This window comes from Eretmochelys imbricata, chromosome 7, assembly GCF_965152235.1.
Source record: "Eretmochelys imbricata isolate rEreImb1 chromosome 7, rEreImb1.hap1, whole genome shotgun sequence".
NCBI classification, from domain to species: Eukaryota; Metazoa; Chordata; order Testudines; family Cheloniidae; genus Eretmochelys; species Eretmochelys imbricata.
This window is the reverse complement of record NC_135578.1, coordinates 38,105,671-38,123,907: the sequence shown is the minus strand read 5'-3', so window position 1 is coordinate 38,123,907 and position 18,237 is coordinate 38,105,671. Positions and strand designations below refer to the sequence as shown.

At 41.2% G+C, this 18,237-nt stretch overlaps 1 protein-coding gene across 1 annotated transcript in view; it reads left to right on the top strand.

Moving 5' to 3' along the window:
* SYN2 (synapsin II) overlaps positions 1–18,237 on the top strand; it is a 411,884-nt gene that overhangs the window by 221,447 nt on the left and 172,200 nt on the right. Inside the window, exon 4 of the mRNA XM_077821776.1 lies at positions 5,914–6,070. Within this exon, the coding sequence (XP_077677902.1) occupies positions 5,914–6,070 (157 nt within the window). The remainder of the gene's footprint in view (positions 1–5,913; positions 6,071–18,237) is intronic.

Genomic DNA, 18,237 nt, shown 5'->3' with positions numbered 1-18,237 from the left:
AACAGTGGCCCATTGAAGTCAATGGCAAAAATTCCCATTGACTTCAGTGGAGCAAGGACTTCACTTGTAATATATACAATGAGATTTAATAGCAGTTTTTGATTTCTGAATATTCAGTTGAGAAAACTTATGTTTTGGTAGTACTTGCTAATGTGATTCAAAGGGAACTTTTAGCATAGCTTTGCAGAGCAAAATGTCACTTTCTGGACAAAATCATACGTTATTATGTATTTTCCCAAGAAAGAAACTTTCCATTTTGTAGTGTTTACCAGGAAGATTTTTTTAAACATGCAAAAGCTGCCTTTCATTTTCACAAAAAAGGGAAAAAAATGCTGGAAAAAATGGAAAAACATTTGTCACAAAACATTGAGATTTTGGGGTTTGGGAGGCTTTGTGTCAGTGGTGAGTTTTGTGCACACACCTCTATATATGTATATGCAGTCATGTGTAGACTTTCTGTCCAGTATCAATTACAGAACTGTAACTCACTCTCTTTATTCTGATCAGAATGCACCAACTCCTTACATTCCTTCCTCTAAATCTCATGCACCAGAGTCTTCAACTGAGAGGATGTGCGGTGGAGGGGAGACTTAGGCAGGGCTGGCTCCAGGCACCAGCTTTCCAAGCAGGTGCCTGGGGCAGCATTGAGAATGGGGCGGCAGTCTGTGTCCCACGGTGGCAATTCGGCGGCAGCCCCGCTGCTCTTCCGGGCGCGGCGACAATTCGGAGCCGCCCCTGGATTTAGGTCAGTTCCATCTAGGGTCAGTTCAGAGAGCTTACATTTTAAAGGGGCACTTCCTATCTTTTTCCTTTGTCTAAGTGCACAGTACACTCTGAGATGATGTGTAATCCCTCAATGGTCTTCCCCTTTTTGTAAGATCAAGGTGCAGACTCTCCCTTGCCCTGGGTGGTCTGCAAAAATAAAGGAGGAGGATCAGTAATCCTTCAAGTGTTTTTACCCATTCTGTGCCAGTAAATTGAATTTCTTTACACGACACACACTTCAGTGCACTTGACATTCCCCACTGAAACCTAGATCACACGTTCTCAGAACTACCCTATAAATACCCTAAAGATCACTTGATAAAAACAAGCATTAACTTGCCAGTTTGTAGTCCAGTCTACAATGACATTTCATCTAACTACTAATCTTGGTAATGTTGCTCCAGACAAATTATGCCGTATACTTGGAAAACGGTGCAAGTGTCCAGCTGCGTTCAGGCTGGGAATATCGAATCTTCTTAAGAGATTTGAATATGCAGTTGCTGTTGATTTTTAGCAAGAATCAGGGGTTCAAATCCTTTAAATAGTTTTGAAAAATGAAGCCCTAGGATATTGCCTGCATTTATTATGGGCATGCTTTTGTAGCATAAAAAGTTGTAATTATAGTTGAGTACTTGATTTACTGTCAGCTTCGTGGAACTTTTTTTCCACTTTCTGATTCTAAAGCTAATGAACACCATCCAATTCACAATATACTTTGATGCCCCACAACTCTCTTCACCCTGTACCCTGGTATTATAATATTGCTCACCATAGATTAATTGCTTCAAGCTAGTCACTGATTTGTCTAGACATGAAATTGAATGTGGTTGGGAATCTGTCGCTAGCATGTCACAGGAACTTATTCTAAGGAATATTATGATTCTAAACTAAATATTATGATTCTACGTCTTCTGCTTCCCTTCACCGGCATTGCAAGTACCTAAATTTCAAGGTTTCAGTTGCTTAATTTACTAAAGAGTAGTGATGAGTGTAAGATTTTGTTGTGTTTAGTTTTGGATAAACAGCCAGAAACTCAGATGCTTACCTGAACCATCAGAACTAGGAGCAGACTAGGGATGTAAATATTGTTTAAAAAATTAACTGTTTAAACAATTTTAAAGTATTTCATTTAAATGGTTAACCAATTAAAGGGTTGGCCAGCACGGCTGGGGCTGGGGCTGGGGCCAGGGCCAATCCAGCAGGGGCCAGTTGGGGCTGGGGCTGGTGTGGCTGGCTGGCAGTTAACAGTTGGGGTGGGTTAACCGGTAAGAGTAATGCTTATCGGTTAACATTTTACATCCCTAGAGCAGACCCAAACCAAAGCCAATGAATCTAAATACTTTGGGGTGTATGAAATCAGAACCCCCATCAATATCTGAATTATGCCAATAGCCCTTATCTTGATAATGGACCAAGCCAAAACCCAGATTCAGATATCACCAATCTCTAAAAGACCTGATTCCAGATACCACCATTGCAACTTCCAGCCATCTCTAATCCAAGCCTTTTGAATTCTTCCTCAAAATCAGGTTGAAAATTTGCTGAGAATAGACAAGCCTAGTTCTGTTTCCATTGCCAGCAGGAAATCGCATATGAACAGGCTGCCTCAAGGTGTTTCATCACTTCCTGTCCTAGCTGGGGAATGGAAGTGGAGAAACCTCACTGGAATATTTCCAAATCTGATAGAGGTTTGGTTCTAGTCTGGTTCTTAACATCTGGTTTTTGCTTTTATTTTTGCCCACTTCTCCTAAAGGCTCAGTTTTCAGGAAACTATGATCCAACAGCGCTTAAAGACTGCACATGCTGTGCTTCCCTGAACTGCATATTCTTCTCGGTCTTTTTTTTCATGGAAACTGTTAAAAAGGGAGGGCGGCACTTGATTATTTTCATGACATGCCAAAGCTGTCTATAGTCTCCTGTTCACAGGAGTCAGTGTAAGGGATGGTGCAAAGGGACTTCTGGAAGCAAAGGGAGGGCTGCCATGAGGTGTCATCTGGGAACATTGTTCCTCATTACCCCTCTCCCTGGTGTTGTGAGGAGCCCTCAATACCTGGCTGGACAGCAAGGCCTATTCCTTCTGCTCTGCATGTATCACAGGAGCAGAATTCTTGCTCAGGCGTTCCTAAAGCTGTGCAGCTGGAGCCTAAGGCAAGCACTTGCCTCCCCCTCACATGTTGAGTGGGAGTGCTAATCTGATCTGGCTTCAGGGGAATGGAGAGAAGATCTGTCAGCACCCCACTGAAGGCCTTCCCAGAGGGACAGAACAGGAGCTGCTTAAACCTTTGTCCCCAAAGAGGGGAGAGGGAACATAAGTTTTGTAAAGGGACCTTTCAGCGTAACAAAAATAATGCTCTAATCATAGTGCTGCAGGCTGGGTACTCGCTGTTTTATTCAGCTGAACTACAAAATGTATGGTGGGGGAGGGAGAGACTGGGGGAGCCCACTGACTAATAGGTAGGAGAGAAGGTGGAGCGTGTCTCAACCCCTTAATACTCTGAATAATCCAGGTAACCCCATGCTGATTACTTTACTACACTACAAGACCAGTCTCCTCACTCCCTTCTAGCTCCCAGATGGGAGAGGGCAAAGGAAGGAGGAAAGAAACATATGAGAGGTTAAATGTGGATGTGTTCTAAAAAGCAACTGTAAAAATAACGACAGGTTTCAGAGTATCAGCCGTGTTAGTCTGTATTCGCAAAAAGAAAAGGAGTACTTGTGGCACCTTAGAGACTAACCAATTTATTTGAGCATAAGCTTTCGTGAGCTATAGCTCACTTCATCGGATGCATAAGGTGCCACAAGTACTCCTTTTCTTTTTGTAAAAATAACATAAAGGGTGTTTTTTGTCAGCCCCACATCTTTAGCCTGGGATATGTATGTCAACAGTATTACCATCTCCAAGTGCTCAGGTATTATGAGTCAGTCCAGAAAATATCCTGAGATTTGAAGATATTGTTTATTTATTGCCTTCTGGGTCTGAGCCCCTGGGTTCATGTTTTCAAGCTTTTCTGTCCCACCAGGAGTGCTAGGAATAACCTTTTATTTTAAAATGAAAGCCAAGAGTTTCATGTGATCATGTGACTCCAGGGTTTGTGACTTTAAGAAAAACACAACATATTACAAGACTTGTGATAAAATTACATGCACTAGCAACACTGCATCATGCTCGGTTCTTTTTTTCTTGTGTTTTCTCATTGTTGGTAATAAACATTCAGCAGGCCAAATTATGTCATCAGTCACAGCTGTGCAACTTGGTTATCACTGAAGGCTTACTCTGAAGACATCTGTACAAACCTGTTGCTTTCAGGGTGCTTGCATAGGTGAAATTGATTGGAATTTAGTAAACCGTTCTGTTGAGGATGCACAAGGAGCAACAGGATCCAGCTCACTTCCTCTTAAATGTGTTGGCTCTGCAGGCCTAGCAGGAATAGATAGCAGTACATACCTATTTTATCACTTGGGAAAGCAAATGTGACTGAATATGCACAGGGAGAAGATCTGCTGGGTAAACGAGTGTGTGTGTGTGTGTGTGTTTGGGGGGGGTTATATAATCACTTTTCAGAACAGAATCAAAGTTTAAAAGCTTCTAAAGAAATTGCACAAAGTTTGATGTGAAAATTTATTCTTCCTGGGTGATAATCCAGGAAATTTGTGAGCTTGCTGTACTTCATGCAATGCCCTATTTTACTGATGGTATATAGTGGACCAACTCTGATCTCATTTACACTGCTTAGTGTTGAAGTCAATGGAGTTACTTTGGGGTTACATCTGTCTAAATGAGATCAGAATCTGACCCACTGTATTTAATCTGCTGTGGAATCTGACGACTCTTTCTCAGCCTAAAGGATGCAGGGGTAAGAAAGAAACCTTTAATTATGATAAAACTAAGTTTGTGTGGTCAGACTTGTTTTCCAAATTATAAAAATATTTTCTGGCATCATTTACCAGTTTGTCTTGGTGTTAAGTTCTTCCTGTTAGGATATTTGACAAACATTAGTTGTTTTATTTAAAGCTATTTCAATATTTGTACAGGCTTACATTTAATGTTGCCCAAACGTCCTGCTTTTCAAAGACTGCTGATTCATGATAAATAAGGCCCCATTTTATTAAAATGGATTTATCATTAGCAATTAATTTTAGTTAAAAGGAATAAAGCAAACACATTAGAGTATCTAATTCTGCTTGACTTATGTGGCAGTGATTTATATAAAATACACATTGAAATTATTTAGCAATACTGCCCACATGTTTTTAAAGCTAAACATTAGGACATTGATTAGGAATTTTATGCGGGAAAAAAAGCTGTGAAGTTCTTTAACTTTTAAAGTTTTTATAAAACAATGCATGTCTGGGATACAAAGGGTAAAAAACAGAAGCTAGAATACTGCAAATACCACATGTGTATATATAATGCACATGGTATATATTATATCATATGTCAGGGTGGAATGTCAATATACTGCTGTGCATCTCAAGGGAGTATTTAGCATAAGTTTTTGAATCTGTAAGACTCCTGTCTGAGGCTGCCTACACTACGTGTTAGGGGTGTGATCCCTCTGCGCACGTATACACACTTTTGCCTGCTCTCATTAGTCTGGCATGAATATAAATAGCAGTGCAGCTGCAGGAGCACAGGTAGCAGCAGTGGAGGCATGGCTTAAGTGTGCTGAGTATCTACCCACTGGTTTCAGGTGGGTTTGTGCTCAGCATGGCTAAACCATGCCTCTGGTGCTGCTGCCCGTGCTACTATGGCTCCACTACTATTTGTGCGGACGCTAGTGTGGTGAGAGCTAGTGAGAGTGTAGAGACATGACCAGGGAAATCCCAGCCTAGCTCGTAGTGTAATTATAGCCTGAAATTCCTCTCTAGCTCTTATTCTTCATACTAGGATATGATGCCTTTGGTAGTCATGACTTCTCTAGTAGCAAAAACTGAACAGAGATGCAACAAAGCTGTAGCTCAAAAATAACAATGTTCACCTGGTTTTATACTTCAGCCAATAACAATCTTTTTTATGCTCTTGTAAAAGCTATTTTAATTCATCTACTACTCTCCAGCAGCTCCTACAACTTTCCCTTTTAAGATTCTCTTTTATCAGAGAAAATAATTTGATCATTCCCTAATAGTTATATATCCCTTTCTCTTTAGGTCATTCAGACCTGATTTTGTTCTTGTTCGACAACATTCATTCAGTATGGCTGAGAACGAAGACTTCCGTAACTTAATCATTGGAATGCATTATGCTGGTGTCCCCAGTGTCAACTCCCTAGAGTCAATCTATAATTTTTGCGACAAACCTTGGGTGGTAAGTGATACATTCATTATAAAGCTTAGAATGTAGATTCCTGGTGCAAAAAATTAAATGGTTATTTTCTTTTGAGTTCCTAGTTGTGGTAATTTAAGTTCCAAGCCATCAAGTCACTCCTCAGAGTGGCTGACCTGCAATGAAAAGGGTAGAAAGCAAACAAGCTGCATTTCTGAATTTCACATTATGAATGAGCCAGTGTAGGAGGAGTAAAGACTGAGAAAATATTCAAAATAATGAAATAAAGGTGAGGAAACTGGCTGAAAACCCACATGCTGCTAACATCCTCCCTCAATTGAGGAGGATGTGTTTATTCACAGCTTCTTCTGGGAAAAGTGAGTTCAGAATTTTTTTCATACTTGTGGTTTTTAACATAATCTAAGCTAACTTCTTAACCATTGTTTTCTTTCTACTTGTGAATGCTTTTTAGGCAGTGCTCTAGCAAGGAAATATGAAGCTATTAGCTACCTTTGTTTTGAAAGCTCTTTTAATAATTTTGTAAGTACTAACGAGGAGTCAGATTTTGCCCTCAATTACACCTAGGGCAATTGCTGGGGCCACTTGTGTTTTGGGAGTTCTCGTATACAAACCAGATCTGTCCATACTTACACTTATCCAGGCCTGTCAGATCCTCGAAGGTTCTGTTTAAGTTTCCTTTATAACCACATAGGGGATAAAGGAGAACATGGTTCTCTTTTTGGTGCAGCACAGTCAGAGCAGAGCCTACAGAGCTGTGTGTTAGGCAGTGATATTGACTTAAAATATATTGTGGTAAAAGGCTCATTTGAGATTGAAGCATAAGAAGATTACGGAGGGTGTAATTATTTTCCTTTTCATTGTAGAGTCAATGGCCCAATAGCTAATAAAACTTTCAAGACTACTGTGGGTTATAAATAGTAAGTGATTCACAAGTTTTTCCTCTGAAATAGGAGGAGGAAGCATACACCTGACAACCTATTTTTTCCATTGAGGGAAAGTTTTACTCTAGTCCTCATAACTGCCCTCAATATTTTTATTTTTAACATTTTCTAAGAAAGGCCTTCCAAAAAAAATGACCTGCCATTACCGTACACAGCACACAGCTAATTTTATAACATTTTATGCTGTGATAAAAGCAGGCACCCCATAATTGAGAGGTTATTTACATTGCTGCACATGTTATTTTAATGCATCTGTTATTTTCTGCTCTGTGTGGCATTTCTTAATGCTTTGATTCATCTTATGCAATAAAGCTGGGCAATGAGGCAAAATCAGTAGCATTAATATGCAATAATGGTGTAATAAAATGTTAATGAATAATAGCTCATTGTAATCTCCTCCTAGTGCTGTTAGAGCTTTGAGGGGTTTGAAATATTTAGGTATGCACTGAGCTTGGCAAGCCAGGGGAAAGCTTTTGTAAACACAGTGTGCTGGACTTTCAGATGACTGTGTTCTTTCTTCCAACAAAAGGGAAAGATTTCTGTTGCTCGTAGCTGATCTTGTCTCTTGTAAAGAATCAGCAGGGAGCTTTTGCTAATATGAGTCTGATCATGTCCATAACAGCCAGGAATTATTTGAACCCTTATTCTAGTAAATTCCAAACACTATGTTAAAACAAATGTCAGGTTGCACATTTGAAACTAAAAGATCTCAGTCATGTTGCACATACTGCTTGTTTAATAGTGTGCCTATTACAAGACAAATAATAAAGCTACAGAAACTATGTCATATTTAGTCTGAGTCACTTCAGGCATTTGATATAAAGAATTTCCAAACATTGTTATAACATTGAGGTAGTGACGCAATAGGCAATAATGAGATGGCACTTCTCTTCTAAATCCCGTTTTTTGATTCTCAGAAAATTACCTTTTTGGCTGAAGTTTCCCATACTAGTCTCAGCCCAGAAATAAATGCTTTTAGAAAAATAACATTAAAATATTTTTCAGCTGATTTTTTTACTTTTATTTGAATGTGGAGGAGAATTTATTTTCCTTTCTAAATGTTGATAACCAACAGATGTCTGTGTTTTAAATTTTGAAACCTGGTCTGTACATAGCCCACAGTAATGCATCTCTCAGAGATGACCATTTAGAAATAAATAAGTTAATGACATTTGAAAATGTCAGACTGATCACGTATATTCAGCTAGTTTCCTTACCTTAATCATCTACGATAAGCTGCTGCTGAAAAGCTGTTTTCACTAAAATGCATGAGTGAGGGGATGATTTGAACCGATAGACATTTCTATACATGTAGTTTATATGCTATCTAAAAAGTGTGGACGGTTTATATGAGCATAGCTCAGTGGCCTTGTCCTACATCAGTTACCCTCCTTAACTTCCTCTCAGTTCCTTATATATATGATACTCTTTATGTATCATAGGCATGAAAGGAGGAACAGCCCAACTCCCAGAATCTCAATCACATATCATAGAATATCTGGGTTAGAAGGGACCTCAGGAGATCATCTAGTCCAACCCCCTGCTTGAAGCAGGACCAATCCCCAATTTTTGCCCCAGATCCCTAAATGGCCCCCTCAAGGATTCAACTCACAACCCTAGGTTTAGCAGGCCAATGCTCAAACCACTGAGCTATCCCTCCTATGCCCATGTGTGTTACAGTGCATCTGCTGAATCACTTCTACAAGCAGAAGACTAATATGAGCTGTTAAAGATTTTGGAAATGTTTTTACTTTAAAGAAATCTCTTCAATATCTAAGCTCATGCACCTGCCAACACTCCCTTTTGTTAGGACCATAGACACACACTTTAGTTAAACTTTCATACTGACTCAGTTAAACCATCCACAGGGTGCATGAGTAGTATTCTGTTCTGTTAGCCTTCTGTCTTAATATCCAGCTTGTAGATTTATAGCATAGAATAAGGAAATTGGAGAAAAAGATAGAACTAATCTAAAAATGAAATGAAAGGGGAGAACTCTGCTATTTGGAGTAGATGTTGTACATCTATAATCAAGAATATTTTTCCTAAATTCTTGCCCTTCCCATTTTGGCTTACGTACTAGATTAAAAATGATAATGTAAAGTACATTCTGATCATTTGGATTGTATTTTACATTTATTTTTAATCTTAATTTATAGTAAACACCGTTCTATATCTAAATATGTGTGTTCAATAGTAACGATTGCCCATGCAAACTCTGAGATCATTTTTGCGAGTGTAATTGCATATGTATCATTATGTAAGGATGGCCATACCATTTACTGTATATAAACCCTCTCTGTATTGCCCCATTTAGGAAAGACCTTCAGGACAATTAACTTGCTAATACCAGTGAGCAAGCAATCTTATGAAAATTATTCATAGAAAAATTATATAAAAGTTCAAGAGTTTAATATAAAATTATAAACCAGATGTCCAGGTCTAGCCATCAGTCACAGTCTTCATTAACAATTGATGGGAAATAGACTCAGCCTGCCCGAGCAAAGCCTGAGGTAATTTATTTAGCAAAAAGTGGTTTCTAATGGAGTCTGGAAACATCCAGTGATTGATAACAGGATACAGGCAATGTATTTTAAGTCTGGCACAGGATGATAGTGTCTGGTGGCTGGTTGGTCTATGGCAAAGCACTCGATTGTCAGAGTGCAGTTTCTAATGAACCACACAAAATCTCCATCTCAACTGGTTTTAATTACTACCCTTGTTGGCAGTCCTAATAGTCCAGCAAAAAACTGAATATAATTGGGGGGGGGGGGCAAAAATACCCTCTGAGCCATAAAGGTTGTCATTCAAAAACCTAAGTTTATGCACCTTGATGGAGCAGTACAGGGGAAGCTAGTACTGCTGATAACCTTAATTTCCCTGTTCTGGACATTGAAAGAAATTCAGTTAATAGACTTATTTGGTCACTGGTGCTGTCAGTCTGGCACTGTTCATTAGCCTTAAATTGATTTCAAAGTCAAAGTGAAAATAAAGAAACTAACCAAGCTGAAAACTGCGCAGTTGACAGTCTGACTTGGATTCAGTCTATTAGATCAAAAATTGAGACACTTTCCCTGGGGTGCATCTTGAATGGGATAACACCAAACTGGCTGGAAAGAGCAATACTTGTAATCCCAAATAAGGAGGCATACACTTCCCTGAGAATCTAAGTATTTTCCCAGCCTGAGAGAAGTTATAGTTTTCCAGGCTTTCTGACTGGAATGTGTGAAGCTCAATTTGGAACGATTTCTTTCGGTTGCTCTTACCTGGCTTGATCTAGAAGGTGAAAAGGGCCTCTACTTCTGTCAAAACCCTCCTGTTTACTTATGAAGGATTTAAATTCGTGATATAGTATGATTGCATCAGATGACTGTCCAGGAATGAATTGGTGAAATTCCTGAGGTATAGATTCCTTTGGAGTGGCCAGAACTTTATAGCAAAAATCTTGGTCGATGGCACTAATAATGTTCTGAATATTTGATTTTGAGCCATAAGAGATGCTGTCAAGGCTGATACCCCTCTCTGGCACTTCGAGTGCAGAAGGTGGGAGCCCACAAGTATTCTAAAAATTAATACTGGCCACTCCAGGCTTGTGTTAAACTCCCAAGGTTACAGCTTCTCTCTGACCTTGGAAGGGTAGATTCTGCCACCACCCAAATGCAAAAAAACCCTTTGAACCCAGGAAGGCGCACTTGGAAATTCCTCCCCATAGGGTACCCTCAAACCCTTTCACACACACCCCCATGGGGAAGAGCCAAGAAAGAAAAAAAGGAAATCAGCTGTTGCCACCAGCTAATTAAACAATATATGCACAAACCTCTCAGGACACAAAAAACCCAATCCTGTTCTTAAAAAGGGTACATTTTATTAAAAACAAGAAGAAAGAAAATACATCTGGAACTTAAGCTATTGCTAGATTTTAAAAAGAGCAAATATAATAATTAAGCTTCAAGAATGTTTTCTTTGAGGTCTAGCTTAATGGTTACAAGCAAAACAAAAGCTTTTTAGGGGTTAGCACAGAGGAGTCCACAAGCCTTACAGAAATAAAAGAGATAAGCCTAATTGCATCTTCCTAAACATTTCCTGATCTACTTACATATTGGGGGTTTCCAATAAGTAGTTTCTAGGTATGATTTGATGATTTTTCATACCTTGTGCAAGCTTCTTACAGCATTGCTGCCCTGTGTCTTCTCTCTGGAGAGAACAACAACAGGCAGACAAAGGGAGAGTATTTTCCCAATTTTTAAAAGTTCTAGCCCTCCTATCGGCTCTTTTGGTCAGGTGCCCACTGCCTTCCTTTTACCTATGGTCTTTTTTAACCCTTTACAGGGAAAGCAAGTAGAGAACAGCTACTAACAGGGATTTTGTAGCTAACTGGCTGGCTGGGTGTCCATAAAAGGGATCTACCCAGCCCCCCTTCATTTATCACAGATGCCAACTCAGATTGGAACAGATCTCACCTTACCTTCAAGAAATTCCACCAAGGTTTCTGGAGTCCATTTATAGTTGGAATTTGTATGCCAATTGTGACTGGGAATGGCTGATCCTGGGATTGAAAAAACTTACCAAGCACTTTATACTCTATGACTGCTGGAGGGTGTTCTCCAGTTGTAGAAAAGGTGAGGTCAGGAGAAGAACACCAAGGTCCATCTTTTGCTATGGAAAGGGGCAGCTGCTTTGGATCATGTAGAAGCTGCAGGTTGACTATTTACTCCTGGGGGAATTTACGTCCCCCACAGATTTCTTTGCTTCCCCACAGAAAAATGACTTTCTGACAGGGAAGCAAAGGGAAGCCACAAGAGTGGTCATACGACCCTCCCCAGCAGTATGTTCTGGATGCCCAGGGCAGCTGGCAGAGAGATAAATCACTGTAAGGCAGGGGATGGGACTGGGGATGACCTGGCTGGTGGTTCCTACCCTGTGCTGGGCTCATCTGCTAGTCCTGGCTGGGCTGGAGAGGACAGGACTTCCTCTTCCGCTGCACAGCATCTGGGGCTTTGTCAGATCCACCCCCAGATTTCTCCCCCCGGCTCTAGGAAGCTCTGAAAACTGCCCTCCCCACATTTCCTGTACGCATTGCTCCTCAGCTGCAGGGGGAGGGGTCCCTGTACAGGGAGCTGCTCCCCCATCTGCCAAACCCTCATATATCCAGACCCCCTCGTATCTAGATCCTTCTGCTGAGCCTCACTCCCCACACACCCAGAACCCCCTCTGACAAGCCCCATTACCCCTGCACCCTGCAATGAGCCACCCACACCAAAATCCCCATCCTACAAAGCCCCAACCAGCTGCACCTGGACCCCCACCTTACTGAGCCCCAGCCAGTTGCACCTGGATCCCCACCCCACTCTCCCAGCATCTGAATCCTCCCCCACTGAGCTCCCCACACCCAGACCCCCCTGCCGAGCTCTGTCCCCGCCCCACACCCAGACCCACCCTGCTGAGCCCCAACCACCTTCACCTGGACCCCACTGCAGAGTCCCATTACCATTGCATACAGAAACCCCCCCAAAAAAATCCTTGTGCATCCAGATCCCCCCTGCACCCGGATCCCCCACTGAGCCACTTGCATCCAGATTGCCCCACGCACAACCCTCTCAACAGGATCCCCCCACACTAAGCCCGTCCACACTTGGATCCTGCCTTGCTGAGCCTGCCTGCCCACACCTGATGCACCTGGCACAGAGGGGCAGGGCCCTGGGGTGTTTCTGGGGCAGGCCCAGTCCTTGTGCTGTGTCAGGTTTGGGTTCAGCCTCGCCGCTGAGTCTGTGTCCCAGGGGGAGCTGCACAATGATCTCCCACCTCTGTGCAGCCAGTGGCCTGTGCTCCCCAATGGCATGCTGGAGCTTCCACATTTATTTGACAAATAACATTTGCAGAATTTTAAAATACTGGGTGCATAATTTTTAATTATGCCCTCAGGAGCAACTATTGATACCTACTCTTGTAGCCTTACTCCATCTACATCATCATCGGGGTAACTCCAGTGGGCTTGGTGTGAATTAAAATTTCCTGAATAGGCTGGAGGTCCAGAGAAGGTTGGTAAGACAAGAGTTAGCCAGTTGACAGATGGAAGTTTATAGACGTTGATAAGAGTCAGGTCCTTTACCTTTAGCCTTTTGATAACAATATTTGCACCTGATGATGAGACTGAAGTTGCTGGAATTCCTTCTCAGACATAGGATGCCATCCCATACTCATACTGCCTATGATTGAGGTGAGACTACAGCAAAGCCAGGAATTGATAGATGAGTGTCAATAGTAGATTGTGCTTCCTGAAGTAAGATGATATATGCTTCGTGTTCTGTGGCTAACTGGTGGATGAAATCAATTGAGCAGAGATTCTAATCTCGGCAAGAGAGAGAAGACCTATTCATAGCAAAATCCATCACATCACAGCTGGTGGCTAATGGCAGAGCTCCTAATCAAGATAGTTTTCAGTCATGCAGTTAAAATTATGGTTGCTGAGATATGGCAGGCTTGGAATGTGGATGCGAACCTGATGGCTCCTTTTATTGATCAAGAGCTTGACCTGGCTATACATCAATTGTAGCCTAACAAGGCTCCTGGTCTAGATAATATCAAGAATGTGTCGGCCTCTCACTTTAGGCCAATCACCAAAAGCCGGCTGCTTCAATTTCTGAATCATTGTACACAGGATTGCTGCAGCTCAGAAATCTGGTGCAGAGCAAAGGTCATAGCTGTTTCCAAGCCAGGGAAACAATTGACAGACCCAAAGGGCTATTGGTTGGTTTCTCTGCTGTATGTTACCTACAAGCTGATGGAGAGACTAATCCTGCTGTGATTAATGTGGTAGTTAATCATCAGCTGCCTTGCATTCAGACTGGATTCAGAAGGGGATGATGCACCCAAAATCAGATACTATGTCTGACACAACACATAGAAAACGCATTTGAGTCAGGAAAGAAAGTTGGTACAATCCTTACAGATCTGATGGCAGCCTACTATCCTGTGTGACATGTCAGGCTGATGGCCAAGCTGCTGCAAGATTTTCCTTGTAAGCCTATAGCGTAGTTCATCCAAGAAATCATTAGAAACCGAAGCTTCCTCTTGCAAGTTGGGGATAAAATCAGTTGTCTTAAATGTCTCCACAATGGCCTTACTTAGAGTTCAGTTTTGGTTCCCATTTTGTTCAACGTATATACTTATGACCTTCCTGAAATGCAGGCCAAGAAATATGTGTACGCTGATGCCATCTGTATTGGGTGACACTAGAAACAATTTCCATAGGATTGAAGGGCATCTCAGTCAAGACATGGTGACAGGTTTCAGAGGGGTAGCCATGTTAGTCTGTATCAGCAAAAACAATGAGGAGTCCTTGTGGCACCTTAGAGACTAACAAATTTATTTGGGTGTAAATAAATAAATAAATAAATAAATAAACGAGGACTCCTCGTTGTTTTAGTTAAGACATGGGCATTTTGACCATTTTTTTCTAGCAGTGGAGATTAATTCTTAATGAAACCAAAACAGTGGCAACTACTTTCCATCTAAACAGCCGTCTTACCAATGGATCCATCTCGATCTGTGTACAAGGATGGTTACTGCCATTCCAACCAGTTGTCACATACTTGGGAATAAAACTTGACATTATCAGCCTCAACTGGAACACCTGAAAATGAAGATCTCTTCCTCTACTGCCTTGATATGAAAACTATTAGGAACCTCCTGGGGAGCAGACCCTTCGGTGCTCCACACATCTGATTTGGCTCCAATGTTTGCTCTGACCGAATATTGCTGCCATGCTCAGTTTGTTAACACAGAGCTGAATGTGGCCACTTGTATCATTAGCAGCTACTTGACGTGTACATCAGTCTCCGGTTTGTATGTGCTAGTGCACATGGCTCCACCAGACCTTCAACGAGATGCTATTGCTGTTAAGTCTGTGATGGATGAAACCAACCTAATACATCTTTGATTGACTGAAGACCCATTTTCACACAGGAAACAACATGTAGCACCAACTGAAAGGTCTGTTCGTATTCAGAGAAGGAACCTCATTCCTGTCAACTAGGATGTGTGTAACACCGTGGCTGATCTCTCAACACCCATTTGGTATGGCAGCTCGCATACTCCTGGGGAAGAGTACTGCTGGCCCTTTACTTGCCTCCTTATCCATTTGATTGTAGATCCTGGACAGGCACAACTCTCTGGTTCATCTGGAGTTGCTGCAACTATGTTCTGGCTTGGCCTGGTTTTCTCTCCACGCTGTGACCGTATGGCAGCATTGCAGAACCTGATCTGTCCCTTACTTAAATTCCCATAATCCCACGGTATCTCTCCTTTCCTCAAATTCCTGATTTCACAGTGTCTTCGTCTATCAATGATGTGCTGGCCGCTGCTTCCCACAGCTCCCATTGGCCAGGAATGGCAAACCATGGCCACTGGGAGCTGCGGGCGGCCGTGCAAATGTAAACAAACTGTCTGGCGGCCCGCCAGCAGATTACCTTGATGGTCCGCAGGTTGCCCACCACTGATCTAGCTGAATCAATCTACAATCCTATCTATGATGTTATAGCTAACTTGTTCTATTTTGGACTGAGCGAGCTGGTATTTCTCTGATTTAATGCACAGTAATTAATTTTCTGAGGTGTTCATTATTATTGATACTGGTCTGGCCATGAGAAAACAGGAATTAACGGAAATTGTGACAAATCTCTGAAGTGACTCTATGCCTCACAATATAATCAAGATGAATTACAACTCCAGGGAGCCATGCCAGATCAGATGTCTTATTATCTGATCGCTGCAGACAGCCCAAAGGACAACCTCTTGAACCCGAACAGACCTTCATAAGTGATAAAGGCTGTTAGCCCTACCCTTGGGTTCAAACGTCATTTGCACATATTGCTGGCATAGATCCAACTTTGCAAAGCCATGGAGTCATCAGACTGATCTGTTATGTGGTCAACCATACTGCATGCAATTGGTCCCAGTGCAGTAAAATTATACAAAATTCACAATTGGTTGAGTTAGTAGAATGCAAACCTCTGAGCTAGTTAGATAGGAATGCTAGTTTTAATATCCATAGCCCCTGTGCCACTTCAAATCAGGATAATTATGTATGTCCCTACAAGTATTTAATTTGTTAAACCTTGGCTATCTAACACTAATTACGTGCATTGCAGCAGCTGGATTGCCACTTTTGGGTTCAGACAAAAGGGATGAAAATTTTAACAATTAAAAAATTAAGGAACTGTTGTGGTTGTGTGGTCCATACTTATAAACTTTCCAGAGAAAAGGAACATCTGTACATGAATTATAGTAGGTATAATCCTACAATGGCTGTTCTGTTTTCTTTACAGTGAAGGTAAAATATGGCAGCTCCTGTGATTGCGAGTGGAGCTGTTGTCAATTACATTCTGCCCTTTGATGGTAAATCTTGCAAAAGCTATGTAAAAATGGCTGGTGCTGGAAAAATGTCTCAGGTCTGTTAATAAATTAATTACACATTCACCCCTCTGGAAGGGATGACATAGATTACAACACAATAGCAAGCTCTACAATAAATGCATGAGAGTATGATCTTAATTAGCAGCTGCTAGGCAGGCAGGTTCTGGCAATAATTATTGGATTTAGCTTGAGATGCTGAATTGAAGTGCCCTGCAAATGGAAGTCCATGTAGTATGTCATCCCACTGCATAATTACAGTGTTATGGAAGATGATCCCTCCTTTTATGGGTGCACCCTGAAAAGTCTGGAAACCCTGGTTATTGGAGGTAGTTACTATGTGCCAGAAATTGTTTCTGCTTTCAGAGTTTCTTCTGGGCATGTAAGAGCTGCCAAAAGTGGAAGAAATGTCCCAGTTACCACTTTCAACATATTCTAATGAAAACAGAACTGATACTATTTGAATCTGCAGAACTGATGCAGTGTGACATCCTCTCAAACCTCTGAATTGTCTGTATTTGGCCACTGAGTAATGTGAATGTTTGTGCCCACAAGTAAGAAGCATTCTCTGATGTCATATTGCAAGACAATGAAATGAGCACAATAAATGTCACAGGCTAAAGTCCTGTTAATGGCCATTAGTTACATTGTTCAGTTAGAGAATGGAAAAGAGTCTGAGACTGACATAAATTGAGTTATGAGCATAGATCTAGATCAGATTTAATATAAATTCATTTGGCACAGTCAAAAATATGAGGAGAGTTGTGATAATGTTGCCTGCCATCTACTTTACCAAAATATTAAATTAGAAAAAAAGATACCACTAGTGGTCAACAGTTGGAAAAGGACAGAATTAAAACCCAGAATGCAAACTATATCAACATTATCTTTTAAGGTAACAGGAAACTGAAAGCTCTTGGCATTATATGTCTAGCGACCTAGATGGGAATCAAGCTTGTACAAAAATACCTGTAAAGATCAGTCCAGCTTCATTTGCTTCCTTGCAGGAAGTTATTGTTACTAACCTTCTTAAATGTCAGGAAAGCTTCTAGGAACACTTTGTTAGGGCAAAACTTATTTCTTTTCAGCCTTGTAATTAATCTGAAATCCGAAATCCTAGCTGATGAAACGTGCTTTATTTTCCAAGGAAGTGCTGGTTGTGGCTTTTACTTTTGCCATAATTGTATTCCATTAAAAGAGATGTTTACTACTCAGATAAATTTTGCAAACCTCATGTGTTTCTGTCCTCATCTTTGCAAGTATGTGGCCATGCACCCTGTTAACAAGTTTGTTGACATGTTTTTTCCTTCATTGCTCTTATTGCCAAGCTTGCTTAACTCCGTGTCTCCACGTGTTGCATTTTGCCCTGCATCTCTTCTGCAGAGCATTTTCTTGTCTCTGCTTTCATGTCTCTTCCCGCTGAGCACTCTCTAATTCCACATCTTTCTCTCTTTTCATGGGCTATTTTAAGTGCTTTTTATTTCCTGTGTGTTATATTACTGTATTTTCCCTCTCCCTGTCTCCCCTTTCTGGATGTCTCACGATTAAAAGTTTGAGCTCTCATGCCTTTTTCTATTGAAAAGTCTGTACTCTGATAATCTAAGCAGCAGGTTGGCACGGAACTTGGAGGCACTCCGCAGGGAGAGAATTGAGTTGTGTTCATTCCAGCTTCCTGCTGACCTCCATTGTTGAAGCTATGCTAAATAGGCAGAACTCAACCATACAGATAAGTTTCAATCTTGTGTCACAGTATCTATTGGAAGATATAAAGCACAGTGCTAAAAAATGAATGTGCATGGAGGAAAAAAGCATTTTTAAAACACTCTCTTGCAAATG